Genomic DNA, 21,232 nt, shown 5'->3' with positions numbered 1-21,232 from the left:
TCTTCCTCTAACCGTCACTCCACTAACCTCAGATTACCCCTCCCTCACTCTCTGACTCTCTCACATGTCATCAATACTCCTCTCTCTCTCTCTCTCTCTCTCTCTCATTCACTCTCACGTACACAAACGCAGGCACACGCAAAATCTATCTACTCACATTCGCTTGCAAACACATAGTCTTACCAAATCCCAAAGCTTTATAACCAAAATATCACAGTCAGTATCTGTCGGTTACTTTTTCATCTTATCAACCTCCTGGCTCCACCAGGTCGAACTGATTTGTCACACACAGATCGTCATAGTCATCAGCTCCGCTTTGTCCAATTAATCTGTAAATTGACTTAAAACTTAGAAATTGGTATTTCATAGTCTCTAACAGGTTGCGAAGAAACTGAATCAGTGCATCCATCCTGCCAGAAATGTAAATATTAGAAAAATAATATTGCTGAGCAGAGCTTTAATTTAACAGGCGTCAGACTTCTATTGCTATGGACAGACTGGGTGAGATCAGCACAAAAGGTGTTACAATATCACTCAAGCAGATAGATCAGTGTTACAGTGTGAAATAGTGCTTTCATTTTGAACATTACATTACATTACGTGGTATTTAGCAGACACTCTTATCCAGAGCGACGTACAACAAAGTGCAAATCAATCACAACATACAAAACTGTAACTTTTATTTTCATCCGTTACAATTACAACTATTCATTTATTTTTTATTTTTTACATAGTATTTACGTCACATGCACTCAGTTCAGCCCTGGGTTTTTTTTGAAGATGACGACTTCAAAATGTGTTCGGGGGAAGTTGAAAACTGATAAGAAAAGAAGCTGTGACCGATCATGTCCAATCAGCTTCGACTGTTGTGTGCGAAAATCAAAGGAGATCAGCAGTTTCAGAGATACTCAAACCACCCTTTCTGGCATCAGCAAATCATTCCACTTTGACCACATTTCTTCCTCATTCTGACATTTGGTTGGAAAAACAACTGAACCTGTTGACCATGTGTGCATGCTTTTTTGCATTTAGTTGCTGCCACATGATTGGCTGATTAAATATTTGCATTAAGCTGGTGTACAGGTCTACCTAATGAAGTGCTCAGTGAGGGTAAATATGCCTGATTTTGAACCAACCATGTCACTAACCCAATATTCCCAAATAGACACCAAAAGGCCATGCCAGGTTAGAAATATATTCTGAATGTTGGTGAAAATAAAATGCCTCTTTACAAAATGTAAGTAATCACAAAGAATAAGTAATTATTTGACCCATGTATGAAGAGTTAATTCCACAGATCGGGTCATGAAATGACGGGGGTAATCGTCTCATTTTCAGTCTCGGGTTGGCCTGAGGAGGGCGTGGGGCAGGGGACCACGATTCTTCCTCCCACCACCTCAGCATCTGCAGCCTCCAGGAGTGACGTGGCAGGCTCATTCTCAGCTTCATTTTCCTCCTCTCTTCCAGAACTTTCTGGTGCCCTGTCTGGAGTGGAGATACAGACAAACAAACCACACACACAAAGCTCAGTGAAAAGTAAAGCCGAAGTTTGATGATGAAAGCCCGTTTACTCCTTGACTTGTTCAATTTCGGATTCGTTTGCGAAAAGCAGATATTAAACAAAGCTTAATCCAGGGTGCATTACACATTTACTAATGACATAAAGTGTCTCTGAAGTGGATAGTCAATGTTGCCACGGGGCAGCAGTGTAGTGTGATAGTTAGGAAACTTGGGTTTGTCATGGAGCAGTGGGTTTGAGGGTCTGCTACAATCCAAAATGTCATGTAGTGCGGCGTATCCGCACACAGCAGAGCCAAGATGTCGGCACGTGCTCTCCATTACGTTTCATTAGGGTTTTTTTTAAGAATAGTGTGACTTGCGTTTGGTGCGCGAGAGCAGAGTACCTGCGGCTTTGGCCTCTATCCTGCAGAGGCAGAACACAGCCGTGAGCAGGGCCAGGAACGGCAGACAGCGCACGATGAAAATCAACACCTCCTCCACACTGGCTCCTGCAAAAAGCAGGCGAGTGAATTATCATTGCCCCCATATACAGTGCATAAATGAACATACTTTTCAAAAGGTCAACATTTGTATTTGTATTATAAATCCTTTTTTGCATTGGCCTTCTGTAATATTCTAATATTTTGAGAAACTGCTGTAAACTGTAATCATCAAGAATTAAAAAAAGAAAAAAAAGAATTCATTACACATAAATATGTATGTGCAATGAATCTAGAATAAATCAAATTTTAACTTTTTGAATTAAATTAGGGGAAAAAATGAACTATAAAAATGAACGATATTCTAAACAGCAGCTGATAAAAGTTCTTTTTAATTTATCGGTCATGGTGCGTATGGCCAATTAACTGATTGAGCCAGGGTAACTGGTACTCAACAGCCAATGGGAGCAGCACTGCTGAGAGAGGGGTGACATTCAAAGGCTCAACTGCCAAGTTAAATAAAATGTCGACCCTTCATTCATACCTTTATAATCCTACAGTGTAAAATTCATCTTTGAATTCCTCTCTTGAAAGCATGTCGGTTCATTGTTTCTTTGGTGTGCCTCCACCCATAATTTGTTATTTCCCAATTGTCATCATCGTAGCATTTTCAATAATATGTTTGGTCCTTTTGATTATATATGATAAATGTTCTTCTCTTTTAGCATTTTAATTTATCGGTCATGGTGCGTATGGCCAATTAGCTGATTGAGCCAGGGTAACTGGTGGCAGCAAAATCCTGCATTCACACCGGTCCTCTCGGACTGGAGCTGCCCATCCCCATCAAAGAATTTACAAAATAGATACAGGCAACAAACCTGCATTTCCTAGCAGAATAGCATGACCTCCTCCCAACCCTCCCATGCCACAGCAGGTAGACTGTTTTACTACCTACTGGAGGGAACCTAATCAGGCATCAATGTCCAATGCAATGAACACGCTTCCAATGCTTGTGATAGAGGACAGAAAAGACATTGGTGCAAAATGGCTAAATTTCTGGTAGTTTTTACCATGCCTCACTGCTCCTTTAAGTACATTAATGACAAAATGTATGTAAAACTCATTGTATATCACAAAGATGTAATTCCCAAGTTGCGGAATCTAATGGTCTCGGCCAGGGATCATCAACTCTAACCACAGAATCCAAAATTCTGCCCTTGTAATTAATGCGACTGACGAGCCACTTTCTCCTTGCCATAAAGAGAAGGTGGAAAAACCAGCAGTTCTCTGCCCTGGAGATCCGTGAGCTGATGATCGCCGATCTAAACCGATGGCGAGTAATCTACTCTTACCCTGAGCATAGTGCTCATCAGTCTTCACAGTCAGCGAAGTGCCAGACCCTTCTTCACGCTGAAACTCTGGAATCTCCATGGTTACGGTGCAGTAATATGTCCCAGCATCCTTCAGGGCGACACCAGGAATGCTCAGGGTGCTCTGTGCGAGCATGCTGTCCTGTCGGCCTTGCTGGACCACTGCGGTCTGCTCCGGGAGAGGGAGGTCAGCCCGTCTCCAAACAACACGAACCCGATCGGCGTTCGCCTGCTCCCAGGAGCAGATCATGGTCACAGAGTCGCCCTCTAGAGCATCCAGGGTCTGGGGAGTCTGGCGGACACCGAAGGCCCCACTGGAGCCCACGGGCTGTGAAGAGAAGGAGCTGAACACTTGCAGCATGCAGCACTGAAGCACATAAGCACTGAAAGCAGCACCATGATTATTTTTTATTTTTTATCTAAATGCATGCAAAGTGTTTTAAATTGCATAACGTCACAAAAGGACTCTCAAAGTATTTCAGGTAAAATTTGATTTTGTTATAAAAAGGAAAAGCAAAAATGTTTTTCCCAGAACTACAGTATTCATGCGGTTTACAGGAACAGGTTTACAGTCAAAAGTTATTGAGATGCTGCTTGTAATTTGTACAGAGTACATTATCATTTTCTGGTTCGTTCAATGAAAACACTACTTTGCCGAAGACACAAAATGAAGACCAACGCACATCAACTTGAAGGAACTGAAATTTCACGATGAAAAGACATCTGAAAAGGAGCCGTACTTACAAAGAGCTCGAAAAAAAGAAAAGCTATCAGAAGCAGTCGGGGAACCAACATAACGGCCATTTGGCTTAACCGCTGAGGCACAAATGTTTGATCTTATTAACGGACACTGCGCAGGTACAACCCACAGGCAAAACTGCGCATGCCTCTTTATTTGTTCAATCGGCAGGTAAACACACTTCTGTCAAATAAATAAAAAATTATGACCAGAAAATAACGGGGGAATACAACAGTTGGGGCATAGGGAATAAACATGATCCCCAACATCCTAAATGTGAGTCAGTTGCAGAAACTGCATTTGCATTTAAGAACATTTAAGGTGTTTCTTAAGAAATTCAAGAAACTCAAGAAACACCCCCCCCCTCCACCACCCAAGTCATCTCAATGAAGGACAGAACACTGCACTAAAAGTGCACAGGCCCAAGCGACAGGAAGAGGCCATCGCTGGAGTGCAGTCATAGACAGGAAACCAACCAATCACCACATTTTGAAAACCATTTTACCCACTCTTAGCAGTGCGCGCACAAAAGAGCCATCTAACGATGACCCAAGCTGAACCTTAACTGGCAAAACTATTTCACCAAAAGAAATGGCTAACATGTTGTATCATTTCCTGTCTTCATACCAAGAAAATAGTGAACAGTCAGAATGGTAACATCTTTATTCGAAGGAGACATTTGCAAGAGGCAAAATATAACAATTACACAAACTGTCAGCTTTTTTAAAATGGTAAATGGTTGGCATTTATATAGTGCCTTTATCCAAAGCGCTGTACAATTGATGCTTCTCCTTCACCCATTCATACACACACTCACACACCAACAGCGATTGGCTGCCATGCAAGGTGATGACCAGCTCGTCAGGAGCATTTGGGGGTTAGGTGTCTTGCTCAGGGACACTTCGACACAGGGGATCGAACCGGCAACCCTCCGACTGCCAGACAACTGCTCTTACTGCCTGAGCCATGTCGCCCTCACTTTTACTTGAGGAATCATCAAGGAAACAATCAATGAACTTTTAGCAACTCCAAATTGGATGGCGTGAACACCCACTAACAAGAGCTCTCTTGCTTGAACTTTGCTTTCCCATGAGTTGAATGAAGATGAATTCAGCAATGAGGTGATCATTTGAAGCGGATGAAGAAGGTTCTGATTTCCTTTGGTGACACCGTTACGCTGAAGTCTTCGCATACTCGAGCCACATCTGAAACAGAAATGCACACAAACCGCTGAGCTTCTCAAAGGTTGCACGGCTCCTGTGCTTCGCAACGCAACACTAACAGACTAGTCCTTATTCCACTCACTTAGATGTGTACAGCGAGTACAGCTGGTTTCAGGAAGGCTGTCGTTCACAACATCGTTTTTTTTGTTGCAGCCAATCTTACTCATTCAGGCAAACAGAGTTGTTTCATAATTTTCTTTCCTTAAAGTTTTTAATACAGTGCAAGTCTGGCTTATTACTTTGTCTATAAATTCTTTATTATCTGCCAAATGGTTAGTGTTAGTGGCCATGTGTCCATACTTTCCCCAAGTAGGAGCCTATTATCAGTAGACATTTTAAATGTGCTTTATAAATAAATGTGACTTGACTTGGCGATTGACTCAGCTCAGCATGCTCAAGTTAAATTATGTTGTTAACCCTTAACATGATCATTTCCATGATAGCCAATTAAGCACAATACAAATAAGGGAACTTTATTCTTCATGGCATGTATAGGTATTCCTGACAGCGACTTAAGTGAGTAAATAATCCCTCAAAACACGAAGACCATAATTTAGAAATATGTACACTTAATAAAAATTCTGGGACTGAAATTATGGTTGGAACAAAAGCCAGCATAAGCTGGGGTCCCCAGGACCAAGTTTGAGAACCACTGCAATAAGGTATAAATCGAAAAGATGCTTTCATTATTGGAACAATGTTGCCTCTTCAGATGGTAGGGTAGATTCTCAATCGCACAGACACTCATCTCACCCTTTTCCATGCCCTGCGAGGTCCTCCATTTCCACCTCTTGAGCTCGGAGATATCCCACGTGCCAGTGAGAGAGCGCTCCTCCACGGAGCTCAACTTGCCCAATCCTCGAAAGACTTCCTGCACAGATAGGAAGCGATCGTTTGCCATGTTGTACCGACACGTCGATTATTCACTCGCACACATTTCCATGCAGAAAGTGTCCAGTAAAAAACCAGCAAATATCACACAGAGACGTTGAGGATATCATTTTGTTGTAGATCTCATTTTATATCCTCGTTTCACCTGCAGGTTGATGGTGGTGGGTTTGGACAGTACGGGGTCTTCTCCGACCTCAAACAGATGCATGATCCGGAGAAGAACCCGGTTAAAGTCTGGTTCTGCTTCCCTCCTCTTACCTAGTCACAGAATTCACAGGTGCAGGTACATTACTGGAACGTTCTCCGAATGTTTCATCATGAACAGAAGCCATCATCAAGATTAAAAGCACCAACACTGCACACACTGTTCTGCACTCAATGTGACATTTTATAAAACAAGTGAAGGATATGAATCTCTCCTTCTCCTGTGATGGCCTACAGAGCTGAAGAAAAGATCTGTAGAATGGTAGCTCATAGGCAATAAGGAGTTATAAATAAATACTTCACAGAGACTATTTTGATAGCCTGTATCAGAATAACCTCAATATCAGCAGCTTCCATCAGCAGATCAAAAGGGTATCTACAAGGATAGCATACAGAGAACTTGCTCTTCGGTGGAAACCATTGCAAATGTCAATGAGCCTTCGTGTGGTGTGACTATGGGCGTATTTCATTTTTATTTTTTCACACCTCTTGAGATGTCCCACAGATTCTGAGTATGATTGGCGCTGTAGCCCCTGCCCAGGATGCTTAGCGTGAGGAGGTGGAGGTTCGGAGGCAGGACTACAGGGATGACCGGGTCTCTGTTCCGGGGGGCCTGGCCCCTCCAGGGCTTTTCTGCAGGCAAGAGTCATGGCATCAGAGTGAAACCACAATTTGGTGGGGCCCAGACTTCCTGAAAAGGTATTCAAACTACACTTCTGGTAAGGCACCCACTTCCTGAAAATAAGCCGCATTTCTCATTTAATTTCATTGTTTTTTTTTGTTTTGTTTTTTAACTCCATCAACTATAGTTTAACCAGAATCAATTTTAACCAGATTCTGAAATTATTACAATGCTACTTCCAATTTAATTTATAAGGATCACATTAACCTTCGACAAACAGGGTACTAACTGAAGTTCAGAAATGTCATCACCTCCCTATCATCTCATTTTCAAGCTTTTATTCATACTCTTAGAACCAATTCCATTAGGAATTAAATGGAAAAAGTACAGCGTGTACCAGCGGATTGTACACAACTGCACAAACACGTGTTTGCGGTGAACTTGCACGTGTTCTCGCTCGAGCGCAGAAACTCACACACTCTGCTCATTTTAACAGTGAAAGAAACAGGTGGCGGGGGCGACGTGCAGGGTAAGGGGTGGGGCGGGGTCTGTAGACCACTCACGAGGCGTGTCTATGGGCATGACCACAGGTCGGTGCTGGAGCAGCAGCGCCTCCCTCTGGTGCAGCGATGCAGACACGGCCTGGGACCCCAGGACCATCCACAGCACGGGGCGCACCACTGAGGTGTCGTTGAGGGTCAGGTTGTACCCCAAGTCCCACTCCTGGTTGTTCCACAGGCGTCGGTGGAGCATCACCTGGGACAGAGAGAGACCATATCCCCTCCAACACCGTTCCCCTCAGTGACACACAGCCCCCTACCCCAAATACGGCCTTTCAACATAAGGCAGAGACCTGGTCCTGTGGCTCAGAGCACACACACACACACACACACACACACACACACACACACACACACACACACACACACACACACACACACACAGACACACAGAGAGAGAGAGAAGCTCTGCAGCAACCGGGATGCATTAATTGAACAGCCATTCCAAATGCCAAACTAGATCTGATACAGACTTCTGCTGGTAGGTTGTACATTAATAATAATGGAAGTCAACATAATTCACTTATGGTGCTTACTGTGAGGCTCTGACCGCCACGTTATTAGAAATCAGGAGGAACCAAGATATACTTCACTTTCAGGAAGAGGTCAGGTGGCTTCACTGAAAATCACGAGAACCAGGAGAATGGGAATAAGCGCAGATGTCAAATTTATGGCCATATTCCAGGTAAAACCAGGTTTTACACACTTAATAGCCATCCTGAACGTGGATGAAGAAAACCATCACAATTCTTCTAATCGGTTATTATTCATGTGCTATATATACACAGTGTACTGTAGGCAGTGAAGTGCAGTGACATTTATTGTGGCTCTTGGGAATTAAAAATAAAAACAATATTTTGAACTTTTAACACTAGCAGAATATCTCATGACACGCCTGACCTCGCCCTGAAGGCACACCAGAGCTGGGGAAGGCCATCTGAGCGTGGCCGATGCACTAGCCGTGTGGCCCCTCACCTCCAGCTGTCCCTGCTCCTGGCTGGACACTCCGTGGGGCCTCTCGCTGAGGAAGCCCAGCCTGGCGGAGCCGTCCTCCATGTACGCCGCCCGCACCATCGGGTAGTAGTTCTACAGACAAACACAACACAAAAACAAAAAAAACAGGCCCCCATGTCTGTGAGCTGCGGCCAGGTCAAAGGGGAGAGTCCAGCAGGACAGGGGTGACGTTCCCAGGACATTCACACAGCTCCAAATCACTGCATTTCACTGTGAAGAGCAAAGGAGAAGGTTTACAGCATTCTGCAGCCTTTGCCAGATTGGCTTGTCTTTTTTTCCCCCCTGTCTGGAGGCTGTCTCTCTAGCTATGCTGTGCCAACAGATGAAGATAACGCCAGGGACAACTTTGGCTATGGTCCCACCTACTGGTAGCCACTCTACACCACTAAATACAGACACTATTCCGTTCAGGAAATCATATTTCGTAACCAGAAATGAGGAACAATGTGCATGTAGGTTAGCAGTGGGAGAGTGAGGCTTCCAAAATGGGCGATAACTTAACGCTATCCACATCCAACTTCTTTGAACCATTCATCCTTAGCAAGCCAATGGAAATTAAAGTGATGAACAGCACACTACTCTTGACCCCACCCCGACTCTGGGACCGAAGACTCGGGCGTTCATTACCACCTCCCAACCCGCCAAGAGGCCAGAGATTAGCCTCCAGTGCGATGCAGTGCCATGCAGTGCCATGCAGCGCGGCACGTACTCTAGCCACCGAATTGTTAGCGAAGGTTCGGTGCGGCCTCTTCAGCATCTGGTAGCCGTTGTTGTCGGTGAAGACGGTCCTGTTGTTGCGCAGGTCGGTGCTGGTCCGCAGGACGGCTTCCCGGTTCAGCGCCAGCGGGCCCACCCTGTAGCTCTGCTCGACGCGGTGGCACACCGCTCGGCTCTGAAAGCCCTCCGGCACCCGGGTGTACACGGCGTACGCGTAGTCCTCGTCGCTGTGCTCTCTGCGGGGGGGGCAAGAGTAACAACGGTCAGACACTGCGGCGCGGAGGTGGGAAATCCAGGCCCAGAAAGTAAAAGTCCACCCCGGTGTTTGGTTCCAGTCGAGTCGACTAGGCAATTCTTCAACCAGGAGGGAGAGCTCATTTGTGAAATTAGCTGGCTGAGTTCCTGGGTGGAAGAAATACATGGCAGGACTTTACCTTTCTCCGGGAGCAATGTAGGGTTAAGGACCTTGCTCAAGGGCCCAATGGCTGTGCGGATCTTATTATACACCGGGATTAGAACCACCGACCTTGCGTGTCCCAGTCATTTTACCTTAATCACTACGCTACAGGCTGCCCCATACAGGTTTCAGAACATTTAAAAAAGAAATCTTGAAACATGGCCTAGATGTTCAGATAGGTCTGCATATACACAGATATACACACACAACTACAAAGACACTGGACCAGCCATATAGTATTTCACTTCTGCGAGTAGATTGGAGACACTAACAAAGGCAGAAAAATTGGTGTGGCCGATATTCTCAAATGCAGACACAGGTATGTGGGAGACTAGTTAAGATTGTTAAAAATAAAATAAAAAATAAATATACAAAAAAAAAGATGCTACAGAGAGGTAAATCCAGGTCAGGACTGTGGAAAAATGAGTAATTCACAAATGCCCTCATTTCTTACCTGTAAAAGTACTGTCGGATCTCTGTCACCATCTTTCCTGGCACAATTTCCATCCCAACGGATTTATATGCGGGCGTGGCCGATCCGCTGGCGCTGAAGATGTAGTTGTCGGAGATGGGCCCAGCCCGGACGTCCCCGTTGACGATATATTCCCAAAAATCCTGCGTCGCCCTCACAGTACGCTTGGTTTTCCTGTGGAGGGACAGGCCCGTTTGAACATTAACGAACATTACAGGGGGTGCAGCATCAAAGGCAGACATCCCCAGGCCCCATCCTCGCTAATCCCATCCATTATGCGAAATGCATTGTGGGAAATGTAGTTCTGACACTTACATGTCTTTAATGCTATGCAGCAGGTTCGTGTCCTGGTCGAACATGAGCCTGTAGCATTCGTTGAGCACTGGGAGAAGTCTCCGGCCGGTCCGTTTGGATGGGTCCACCTTCTGTCGCGTGAACGGCACGACCGTAGCGGCATACGTGGAATTTTCACGCGGCGAATCGCCGAATTTTATCACGTACTGCCTGTGCTGAAGCCCAGCAAGAGTCACCACTATGAACAGGTCATAGGTGGTGTTGAATTCCGGTGACCTCTGGATCTGTAGGGGACAACACACAACATTATCACGGACAGGACAACGGTCGACTGCCGCTGAGACAACCTGAAAAAGGCCAAAGACCAGGGGCTAGCAGACGGCGCTAGTTGGGCGGCCTGTAGCGTAGTGGTTAAGTTACGCGACTGAGACCCGCAAGGTCGGTGGTTCGATCCCCGGTGTAGCCACAATAAGATCCGCACAGCCGTCGGGCCCTTGAGCAAGGCCCTTAACCAGGGGAGGATTGTCCCCTGCTTAGTCTAATCAACTGTAAGTGGCTTCGGATAAAAGCGTCTGTAAGGTAATGTCATGAAGTTGACGGGCGCTCTACCTGTGCCGGAACGGGCCGGCCGTCTTCATCGTACACGGTTGCCATGGGGAACGTCACAGTGACGTTGATGAAGGTGGTGATGTTCCAGGCCAGGGGGTTGTAAACGATGATGTGCTGCTCCGGGCCCTGAGAAGATCCTGTTTGGGGAAAAACGGGGCTGAACAAAGAAGCGCTGAAGTCCAGGGGTCAGAAAGTCCTGTCATGTGTTTTTTTTCACTAATTAGTTTGACCTCCTGACTGAAGAATTGTGCAAATTAGCAAATCCAGGTGAGTGGGAAAGAGTTTTACTTTCTGAACTTTTCTTTCATTTCCCCTCCGCAAAATGGGGTAATAATTGAGAAAATGTGAGATATCAGGTATAAAAAGGGTACTTCACTACAAGTTATTTTCATCTGTCCTCCTTTTGGAAAACATGTAAACCATGCACTACACCTGCCCAGAAGCACCGAATGTGTGACATACGATTGCACAGCCTCCCCAGTATCTGAAAAACAGCATTCAGTCCAATCCCAACTGGCCCAGCAACAATCAGTGTGAGCATCCATAAAATGGAAGTACAAAAGGCTGACCATAGCTGGATCAGCAGGGATTGAAGAAGCGCGGAAGCTACATAGCCCAGCACGGCACCTGCGCTTCTCCTGTGCTGCCCGTAGAGGGCGCCAGAGGGATCAACAGCCGGTGGCAGCAAGAACAGCGCAGCCAGGAGCTCCTCCACTCCCATCATGCCTTGGGTGAGGTGCTGCAGGTACATGTTGGCCACCTTTGGTGACTCAGTGCCCGTGATGGCATCGTGATGTTGAACCTGAAAACAGACGGCAGGGTTTTTTTTTGTCGCTGATCTGAAGCTGAACACGAGGTTATATAGTTTGAATACCACTGGACATTTGGTTGGATATACAGTGGAGTTCAAATGTCCGAGACCACAATCGTGGAAGTAAACAAAGGATTTAGAAAATTATAAACACAAATTAAGGTTACTTCAGAGCTGTGCAAGAACTGCTTGAAGACCAAAGAAGAGCAAGGAGTGCTGCACAATCTACAGTCACCTGACCTCAACCCCACTGAACATTTATGGGGGCACCTGAAGACTGACAAAACCCAAGCATTCAGTAACACCACAAGATGCAACATCATGGGATAACATGAATCATCAAGTCCAAGGCAGCTTGAGTGCATGTTGCCATTAAAGCTGGGGGACATACCAAATACCAAGGCATTCTGAAATTCATGTAAAATTTTCCTCAGATTCACCTTTTCACTCAAATTTTTATGCTGATAACATAATGTGCAATACACATTTGTAGGCAATTAGAAAAGAATGCAAAGAAGCATTTTTACTATTGGACCCCATTGAATGCATCTCTTGATTCAGGGGAAAAAAAAAAAAAAAAAAGAAAAGAAGAAAACTAAATGCATTCCTAAACTATTTGGCTATAAGTATAACTATTTATATATGTCAATAGTACCACATTTCGGCCTACGCATCAATACCAGCTTAATGAAATCGAAATAAAATCACAAAACAGATATTTTTGTTCAGGCACCTCAGAGACAGCCCAGCGAAGGGCCCTCAGCTTCTCCAGCGCCCACTCCTTGGGGACCGGACCCTCTGGGACACTGGCGCAGTACCGTGCAAAAAGAGACTCCGCAGAGTGCAGCTTGGAGCTAGCCTGGCGAGCCACGCCCTTTAGAACATTCCGGGAGGCGTAGAACCCCGTCCAGGCCTGAAAAGGTTCTGGAGGGGGGGGGGAAATAAAATAAATAAAAACTACAAATTTAAGGACAAGGTCAGGAACCACAAGTTCCATGAGGACAGACCTACCGGTGGAGTAAGGGAGGAAGTCCTCGCTTCCCCTCACCCCCCAGGTGACATCCGACTGGTGGACGGCCTGGAAGTACTCGCCGAGGGTGGCGTACTGCACCGTCACACCGAACTCCTCGCTGTGCTGGTTAATGTAGTCCATCAGCGGATCCATGTTCTGGAACTGCACCGAGGAGTTGTAGAACTGCTTGTCACAGCCCTGCGGGGCAAACGCCGCGCGTTACGGTCAATGAATCGATCCGTTAAAGAGTCAAAGGGCAGCCGAGTGGTGCTGCGGTCATTAGGCCACAGATCCTGGTTCATTAGGGATTCAAATCCCCGGGGCAGGGGCTGCTTACAGCAGCGAGCAAGGCATTTTACTCAACCTTGAAAAAAATATGTACGTTCAACATATACATACATTTTACGGTAATACTTTCACCTTGCATATCACGATAAATGAGTATGTTTTGTGTTCACAACTGCCCCATGAATATGAATACAAAAATAGTAGAGCATTAGTGGAAATTTCAGAGGCTTTATGGGAATTATAGACATCCTAAAGAATCTGGCCATGGCTGTTTCTTTGGTGACTAACCCAGGGCCAGAGCACATGCTTGGTTCGGAACCATGCTGCCCTCTGCTGGATGTTCTTCGCCATGGTCTGCGCGTACAAGTGCAGGTTTTCCTCGGAGACAGGAAGGCTCATGTTGGGGTACACGCCGTCTTTCGGAGGGTCTGGAAACAGCGCCACGCCGTTCCAATAGAACCCAGACCTGTGACATCAGAGAGAAATCAGAGGATTCACATCTTGTGGCCATTTAAGGTCGCTAAGGTATGCATTTTAATCACTCGCTGGTTACACACTAGCACCATTTTACAGTCAGAGACAAAATTCAAGCAAGGACCTTTAACCCGGCATTGTTCCAGGGGAGGATTGTCTCCTGCTAAGTCTAATCAACTGTATGTCCGCCAAAATGCCTTTAATGTAATGTTGAACAGGAAAGGAGGAGAGATAAGAGCAGGAGGGGTGAGAGTAGGGAAATGTGTGCTGGGTTACCTGTCGGAGAAGGGCAGGTGAGACGGAGTGCAGTAGCTGAACTGGTCCATGACGTGGGTGAAGATCTCCTGTCGCTCCCCCAGTGAGGGTGACCCTCTCCATACAAACTGCAGCCCCTGCAGAAACACAGAGTACAAAGATTCGGTCACCATTATTATCTATACCTATATCTAATCTCTAGTCTATATACAGTACCTTCCCAACTGCAAACCCAGATGTCCACAGAACTGGATCTACTTAAGATTCAGGCAAACAATAATCGGCTAATAATCAATAACTGGACTCAATTCATGCTTAATTTAAGCGAATGGAAAATATTTCCACTCATGTATTGATGTTCAATCTATGCTGCATATTCTATTTTTTTTGCGTCAAGGTATGACCCTGCTTTTTCCTTGTTGTGCATGTGACTAGGACACAACTGAGCACGTGTGGTGAGCAAAATGATCACACTTCCTGGTCCCTGTGTGGAGCAATTTTCCCCTGCAGGTTTCTATTGGTGTTGCTGTCTATATAGTACACTCAAAGCATAAGAAAGAGACCAACTGCTACTGCTACTGCTACTACTACGACAGCAAGCCAATTAGATGTACACACTTCTAAATAAGCAGAACGAGCCGCAGAGTGCTGTACCTGGCTTTTCTGCATCTGGTCCTTGAGGTCGTAGTCGACGCGAGAGATGAGGTGAGCGTGGAACCCCGCCATGGCGAAGAGGACAGGGGTGGTGGCGGAGGCTCCGAACGGATCCACGTGCCACGAGAACTGAGGTCGAACCCCGAACGTCTCGTACAGAAACCCGTGGCCCTCTGAGGGGGGGAGTTTAACTGCATTCAACATCATCGCCCATCCCATGTTCTAGTGCACAAGCCTACATACTTTTACATTCCTTTGCATCACATCAGCAAACAAAAGCACAATCATCAGTCAGTATGAGAATATAGCCTAGTTTTCAACAGTCCCACTTTACTGCAACTGTAGTGTATGGGTACCATTGTAATCCCACCCAATAGGGTGGCTTAAACTTCAATGGAAGAGACTTCGGCCATTGGTCACCTGCCAACCCCAGCTGACATTTTTGTGAATGTTTCCTGCTAGCGTGCACACACACACAACACACACACACACACACACACACACACACACACACACACACACACACACACACACACACACATATATATATATATAAATATATAAACAAGCCCACTCACTGTGGCAAAGGTATACTTTAGCATGCTAGAGTATAATAGAGGATAAGAAGCTGATGCTTGTTCTTAATGAAGCATTGCTTTGGAGAGCCCAGAACCAAATGTTTGCAGTGAATAACAGCAGAATATGAACAGTCAACAAAAGTTTGGAAATGTGTGTTTCGTTGATCATATCTCTGTCACTGTATTATTAGCATTGTATCTTATATCACTGTAAAGCCTGTTCATTTCCCTTTACAATGATGTCCCATTTGTAAGGATCATGCATTTTGTGGGATGAACAGCACAGCTGATTATGTGGGTGGGGTCCCAAGTGTCCCAATGTGAAACAGTGCATTCTCCTGTTGCTATTGACTCTATTGTTATGAGTTGTTTGGGGGATTGGGTGTGTTTTGAATGGCACCGTGTGACCAGGCTGGCGACCAGCATGAGGAGGAGGTGCCGGCCTGTAGTGTCCTGACTGTTTGTTCAATGAATAAAGCGTAAAATTACCAATATGTCTTGTTTGTTCCTTGTTACTGATAGTCCAATCATCCAATCCCCCAAACAACTCAAAACAATAGAGTCAATACCAACAGGAGAACGCACTGGTTGACATTGGCAGGGAAATTTGGCACATTTCACACGGGACCCCACCCACCATCACATCTGAGAAATATAAATGGTAGAATCGAGTCATTACACAGACCACAAATTCTAGATGACCAGCTTTAATGAGCGCAGACATGACATAAAAGGGAATAAAATGAGACGAAGCGCACACAGGGAGTGTCTGTAACACCACCGTTAAAGACACAGAGAGTAACTATGACCCTGAAAGGTAGGAGAGGTTTAGCACTCCCTTGGGAAAGCAGGGGACAATGCAGTCATATACAGTACTGTGCCAGGAAGGGCATATCACAGTCCAGCCTCACCCTGAGAACAATATCTGCTACATGCATAGCAAGTATGCACAAGAAACATATTCGCTGCTGTATTCCAAGAAAAGGTTCCCGTTTTAATGGTGGCCGCGTAGCATAATAATTCGAGAGATGAGCTCGTAACTCCAAAGGCTGTGGGTTAACTCTCCTGGTGTAGGCTACCCTTGAGCGAGGTATTTGACCTTCGGTTAAAACATACGGCCGTATAAATGAACTGGATGGGAGCTCATCCTACCGGTCAGCTGCAGTATCTCATCGTCCAGGTCCGTCACGGCCTCATCGTGCATCACCTGACCTCCGATGATGAACTCCAGACGGCCCTCCTTGACGAGCTGCTGCACCTAGAGGGGCGTCGAGGCCGCGTCAATGGGTGGGGCCACCCGCACAGGCAGGTTCACTGTGGAACATTAACATTCACTGACATCTAAGAGGGGCACAGATACCCTTGAGCATCCGAAGAACTGCTGATCCAGGTTAAGCTTGGAGCAATTTCACATAACTTGTTATTGAGCCAAAGTGACTTCCATTTTGATTAGACTAAGCAGGGGGACACTCCCACCTGGAGCAATGCGGGGTTAAGGGCCTTGCTCAAGGGCAGCCGCACGGATCTTATTGTGGCCGGGGGGATTGGACCTCCAATCATGCGGGTCCCAGTCACGCATCTTAACCACAACGCTACAGGCCGCCCAGCGCCTCTTCTGGAACCAGGCATGCACCTGGGATTAGAAATCCATTTGTTCTGGAAACCAATTTTGACGAGGACGCACCTGCTCCTTCTGCTTGTCCGAGGCCACAGAGTCCCACCAAAGGCGGAAGAACTCCTGCTCCACAGCGATGAACTTGCGGTGCTTTGCCCTGGTCAGCTCCTCTGTCACACTGCTGTACACGTTCGCTGCGTACGCGTGCATGCTCTCCTGCAAGATAAACGGACATTCCTGAGTCTCTGAACATTATAGCAATAGCAGAGAGATTTACAATTCAGAAATGTGTACGGTGTCAATACAGGGCTGCCTGTAGCATATTGGTTAAGGTACATGACTGGGACCCGCAAGATTGTCTTGTGGTCCTTCAAACGAGTTGTCAGTCTGCCTTGTATTGTGTTTTATCGTTGACTCATTATATTGAAATAAACGCGACTGCATTAATGGCATTGGGTAAACATTTTGAATCTCACCGAAACACAACATTATTGTATTGTGGCAGTAACGTAGCTCACAACTTGTGTAGTAGCTTACGGTATGTTATCTGTGGAGCACGAATGCCGACTGTACCAGTCGTACCTGTACTGTACCTGTATCGTGTACACCCAGCCGACATCCATATGACTGTGCGGGATAACAAAGGTCTGGATTTTATCCACGCCATTCTTTTGAGCACCTAAGACTATTTGCACAACAACGAAATATATAAAAAGGGAGATCATGTCACAAAACAGACAACGACGCGTCTGGTTTCTGTTCAGCGTGATTCAACTTCCCTATTTATTTATTTCACTGTCGCACGTGACAACCATGCGACGGAGCGGCAGAGGGTTCAAACCATAGATTATAAAAACTGTTGCTGCTTTCCAAAATAACAGGTTAATTTTATTAGCGGTCAAATGTGCAAAGGCTCAAGAACAAGGAATCAAACCCCAGACGCCAATACAACGAACACTAATATGCATGCATGTAAATCACTAAATTTAGGCTAGCATGATCTTTCATGTCGAAAATCAAAAAGCGATGTTTGGTAAGCGTTTGGCAATAAGTTAAAGTTGCAGGGGTATGGTACCAGATCGTTTGCATTGAGTTATTTTTCACCACAGGGGGATACCCAGTGGTAGGCTACTTGGTTAACAGCAGTGGAACAGCAGACACAAAAGTGCAAGGTAGGCCTGACGTTAAATCACGCCAAAAGTATTGTTGTTTTTTAATGTCTACAATAACACGAGAAGGCTGATGAAATGTGATAGTTCAACACTACACCTGCAATGACTTAGGCCCACTTCACTTTACTGCCATTTTGTTCTCGCGTGTCTGGAACAACTTACTCTAAACTTAATCTCAAAATAATTTGTAAAGATGTTTTCCTTCGTGTCATGTTTTTTTGTATATGCTATGCAAGGCCAGAATAAAACTTGCTAAATTGAATGTTCCAGCATGCACCTTTGAATCCAGTTTTTGTAGCCTTGTCCACCAGTGGGCAGTAGATTACAACCACAGAACATTTCCAGTTCCACAATTTATATGAACGCTGCCTTGAAATACGTTACCGCCATAAATGCTTTGACACTCGTAGACTGTATGACATTCTATTGTAGTTTTCAATTGCGTACACACAGATGTATAACCGCCCCAATTTAAATGTTTAAATTACATTATAGATGGTTGTTTGTGTACAATTTCTAGCACTCGTCTCTTTTCATGGTGTAATACTCACTTGTTCCCCATGCAAACCCGCATCATATTAAAATGCAGTACTGAATGTGGCATAGATGCTGCACTGCATTTTTTCTGACATGGAAGAGGGTCTTCTGAATGCTTTTGATTTACAGGAAGTCCTGCTGAAAACCACTTGAATATTTGGGCTTTAAGGATGGCATTGTACGTTGTGGATATGCTGACAATGAGTGTGAAATATGCTATGGAAAGCTTTACTGTCATTAAGTATTTCTCAAACTGTGTCGGTTTTGTGGTGACACCAAAACGATTCAGAGCTAATCTCAGCAGGACCGTAAAATCCATAGTGAGGTGTCAGGCTCTTTGATGGCGTTCAGCTGCAGGCAACGTTGCAAGTCTCATACGTCCCTTGAATTGGAAGCATTGTTTTCAACGCTCCTGTTTGAAAATGTAGCCTAATCTTTGGCTTCGAGACCTTTAGTTTGGGGAATTGACAGTTCGTTAATGATTGAATGAAGCTGGTAGTCGATGGCGTGAGCTTGCGCTCTTAACCGTGGGCTTGTTGAAGGATGCCGGTCGGCCGAGCTCGTTCCTCTGGCTGACACAAATCCCATGTAAATTGATGTGCTGTGTGCCGCGCGTGCAACTCGGCTAACGACTCTGCTCGTGCTGAGGCAGAGAGAAATATCTTTTAGCTCTGGAGTCACTGAACCACTGTGGAGGTGGTTGCATTTCAAACAAGGATCTGTGTGTGTGCGCGTTTCTGGATAATTCATTTGGTATATTGCTACCATTTACTGTTCTTGGTCACATGCACACCGTACTGTCATGGCATTGCTGTAATAAAATGGCAATTAAAAACTGTAATACAAAATCTTGATCCAGGAATTACCTGAACAGTAGCAACACAACACGCTATATGATAAAGGCAGAACTTCATTAAAGATTTCAGCAGGATAGTTAGGTACAAACATAGAACACAGGGGAGAAATTGTGATTGAACACGTAAGGGTTGGAGGTTTTGGTCACTCTCTAGTGTAACCTCTGCAGTAGGGCAGTAAGGGCAGTGTAGAGAGCAGTTATTCTACAGGGCTCTGCCTAGTATGCACAGTGTCTCAGTCCTGTAGAGGGGTGTACTCTCCTGGCTTTGAGAACCTGACCGTTGCGTTAATTGATTGGAGTGATAAATGTTACCTTGTCAGTCAGACCCATCGGTCACCAGTTGCTGATCAATTTCCAGGTTGCTGTGGAAACACAAGCTGCTCAGAAGGAGCTTAGTGCTTTTATCCAATTAACCATGGCCTTAATATGCAGCTTTGCAAATTGATCCTGGGCTGTGCATTTTTTAAGGCTTTTGTTGTTGTCGATGTCGTGCGTTGTTTAAACCCCCCCCCCCCCCAAAAAAAACCCCCTTTTGTTCAGTGTTCTGCAGGGAGTTTTGGTGAAAAGGGGATATATTTTTTCAAAATGCGCTCTGAACAACTCCCTGATGTCACTTTTTACAAAAAAATAAAAGAAAATATATTATTTGAGTGTCATATGACATCATCCACTTTAATCTTTGAAAGGTTGAGGAAGGTTGTTGTACGCAGTCCATTAGTGCCCTCTGTGTGTGTATGTGTGTCTGTGTGTCTGTGTGTGTTTCTGTGTGTTTCTGTGTGTGTCTGTGTGTATATGTGTCTGTGTGTGTGTTTGTGTGTATGTGTATGTGTGTGTGTTTGTATGTGTCTGTGTCTGTGTTTGTGTGTGTCTGTGTGTCTGTGTGTGTCTGTGTGTGTGTTTGTGTGTTTGTGTGTTTGTGTGTTTTTTCTGTGTATGTGTATGTGTATGTGTATGTGTGTGTGTGTGTGTGTGTGTGTGTATGTGTATGTGTATGTGTATGTGTGTATGTGTGTATGTGTGTATGTGTATGTGTATGTGTATGTGTATGTGTATGTGTATGTGTATGTGTGTATGTGTGTGTGGCCAGGATTACACCACTGCACTCCCGCGCCTATGTCAGAGAGGTGCATCTCCCGGCCCAGTGTAGTGACGCACGGCGCTACACACGACTGCCAACACACCACCGCTGCCGTGGCGTCGGCCTGTCCCTGCATAACATCAGAAATGCATTTGTTATGAGGCGGTGATTGAGTGACTCTTCCTGTTTTATTTGGAAAGGGGGCTCAGTTGGGGGGGGTGGGGGTCGGTTGGGGTGCCCGGGAGAGAGGCCGCTAATGCTGCCGGTATCTCGGAGGAAGGCGTCCGTTTTAGACCCGAACGCGCCGGCTGGCCTCCGGCTCCGATGGAAATGAGAAACTGATCCTGGATAAGCAGCGAGCAGCAATCAATCACATGCAAATGGCTTGCGCTCGCTGCCCCATGGCCCTGGCCTAATATATTCTCCCGCTTGTCACCCGAGACTCTCGCGTGTCTCTGAATCTCACTCTGGCCCACAGTTTGTGCTGGAATGATTTAAATTGAACAGGTACGGGGTGACGCCTTATTGTTGATATTTCATTTTGGGTTATAGCCTGTTCAGTCAGGAGGCCTTGGGTGGAATCTAATTGGTCGGTGGCCTTTGCCTCCACCCCTCTTAAAAAAAAGCATGCCGGGGAAATTTGTTTGTGCTCGTTTTTTCCCTTGCAAGTCCTCCCAATTAATTTCATCAAGGTTTTCAAAAAGGCGTTTTGCTTTTGAAGCCACACGTGGCTTAAGATGTGGCCTTCAGAAGCTGTAGCAGGCGATGCTTATTTATAATATACTGCATT

The 21,232-nt window shown here is 45.5% G+C and overlaps 3 protein-coding genes across 6 annotated transcripts in view; 1 reads left to right on the top strand and 2 right to left on the bottom strand.

The window, feature by feature from the left end:
- Positions 1-4,544, bottom strand: part of LOC133134856 (cell adhesion molecule 4-like) — a 29,036-nt gene extending 24,492 nt beyond the window's left edge. Inside the window, exons 1-3 of one of the 2 annotated variants that reach the window (XM_061251363.1) lie at positions 3,293-4,544; positions 1,905-2,009; positions 664-1,485 (exon numbers count right to left, since the gene is read on the bottom strand). In XM_061251363.1, the coding sequence (XP_061107347.1) occupies positions 1,304-1,485; positions 1,905-2,009; positions 3,293-3,671 (666 nt within the window). In that variant the 5' untranslated portion in view covers positions 3,672-4,544 and the 3' untranslated portion in view covers positions 664-1,303. Of the gene's footprint in view, positions 1-663; positions 1,486-1,904; positions 2,010-3,292 lie in introns of those variants that run through there. The other variant, XM_061251362.1, reaches the window with a different exon arrangement.
- A 150-nt stretch (positions 4,545-4,694) lies between these two features.
- man2b2 (mannosidase, alpha, class 2B, member 2) lies at positions 4,695-17,594 on the bottom strand. Of its 2 annotated transcripts, none has more exons than XM_061251357.1 (19): positions 17,393-17,594; positions 16,869-17,015; positions 16,337-16,442; positions 14,607-14,779; positions 13,974-14,089; positions 13,512-13,689; positions 12,935-13,133; positions 12,657-12,847; positions 11,740-11,914; positions 11,113-11,249; positions 10,525-10,787; positions 10,192-10,383; positions 9,273-9,516; positions 8,525-8,635; positions 7,553-7,745; positions 6,854-7,000; positions 6,309-6,421; positions 6,026-6,143; positions 4,695-5,254 (listed from the first exon to the last, which is right to left on the bottom strand). In XM_061251357.1, exons 1-19 carry the CDS (start codon positions 17,522-17,524, stop codon positions 5,175-5,177), a joined length of 3,015 nt encoding a protein of 1,004 aa, XP_061107341.1. In that variant the 5' UTR covers positions 17,525-17,594; the 3' UTR covers positions 4,695-5,174. The 2 variants fall into 2 exon arrangements, with proteins under 2 accessions (XP_061107341.1, XP_061107342.1); XM_061251358.1 differs by having other exon boundaries at positions 17,382-17,507.
- An 83-nt stretch (positions 17,595-17,677) lies between these two features.
- Positions 17,678-21,232, top strand: part of LOC133135231 (serine/threonine-protein phosphatase 2A 55 kDa regulatory subunit B gamma isoform) — a 105,123-nt gene continuing 101,568 nt past the window's right edge. For both annotated transcript variants that reach the window (XM_061252088.1, XM_061252089.1), the window contains exons 1-2: positions 17,678-17,832; positions 17,909-17,971. In XM_061252088.1, the coding sequence (XP_061108072.1) occupies positions 17,796-17,832; positions 17,909-17,971 (100 nt within the window). In that variant the 5' untranslated portion in view covers positions 17,678-17,795. The remainder of the gene's footprint in view (positions 17,833-17,908; positions 17,972-21,232) is intronic.

This window comes from Conger conger, chromosome 8 (genome assembly GCF_963514075.1).
Source record: "Conger conger chromosome 8, fConCon1.1, whole genome shotgun sequence".
Classification (NCBI taxonomy): Eukaryota; Metazoa; Chordata; class Actinopteri; order Anguilliformes; family Congridae; genus Conger; species Conger conger.
This window is presented reverse-complemented; position numbering and strand designations above follow the sequence as displayed.

What these genes read in the sequence shown, in the direction of transcription:
- man2b2 (XM_061251357.1), bottom strand. Translation starts at nt 17,524, where the DNA reads ATGATCTCCCTTTTTATATATTTCGTTGTTGTGCAAATAGTCTTAGGT. An exon ending in TGAGATACTGCAGCTGACCG is followed by an intron (nt 14,780 to 16,336) that starts GTAGGATGAGCT and finishes TCCCCCCCTCAG; the next exon opens with AGGGCCACGGGTTTCTGTAC. An exon ending in AGGAGCAGGGACAGCTGGAG is followed by an intron (nt 7,746 to 8,524) that starts GTGAGGGGCCAC and finishes TCTCTGTCCCAG; the next exon opens with GTGATGCTCCACCGACGCCT.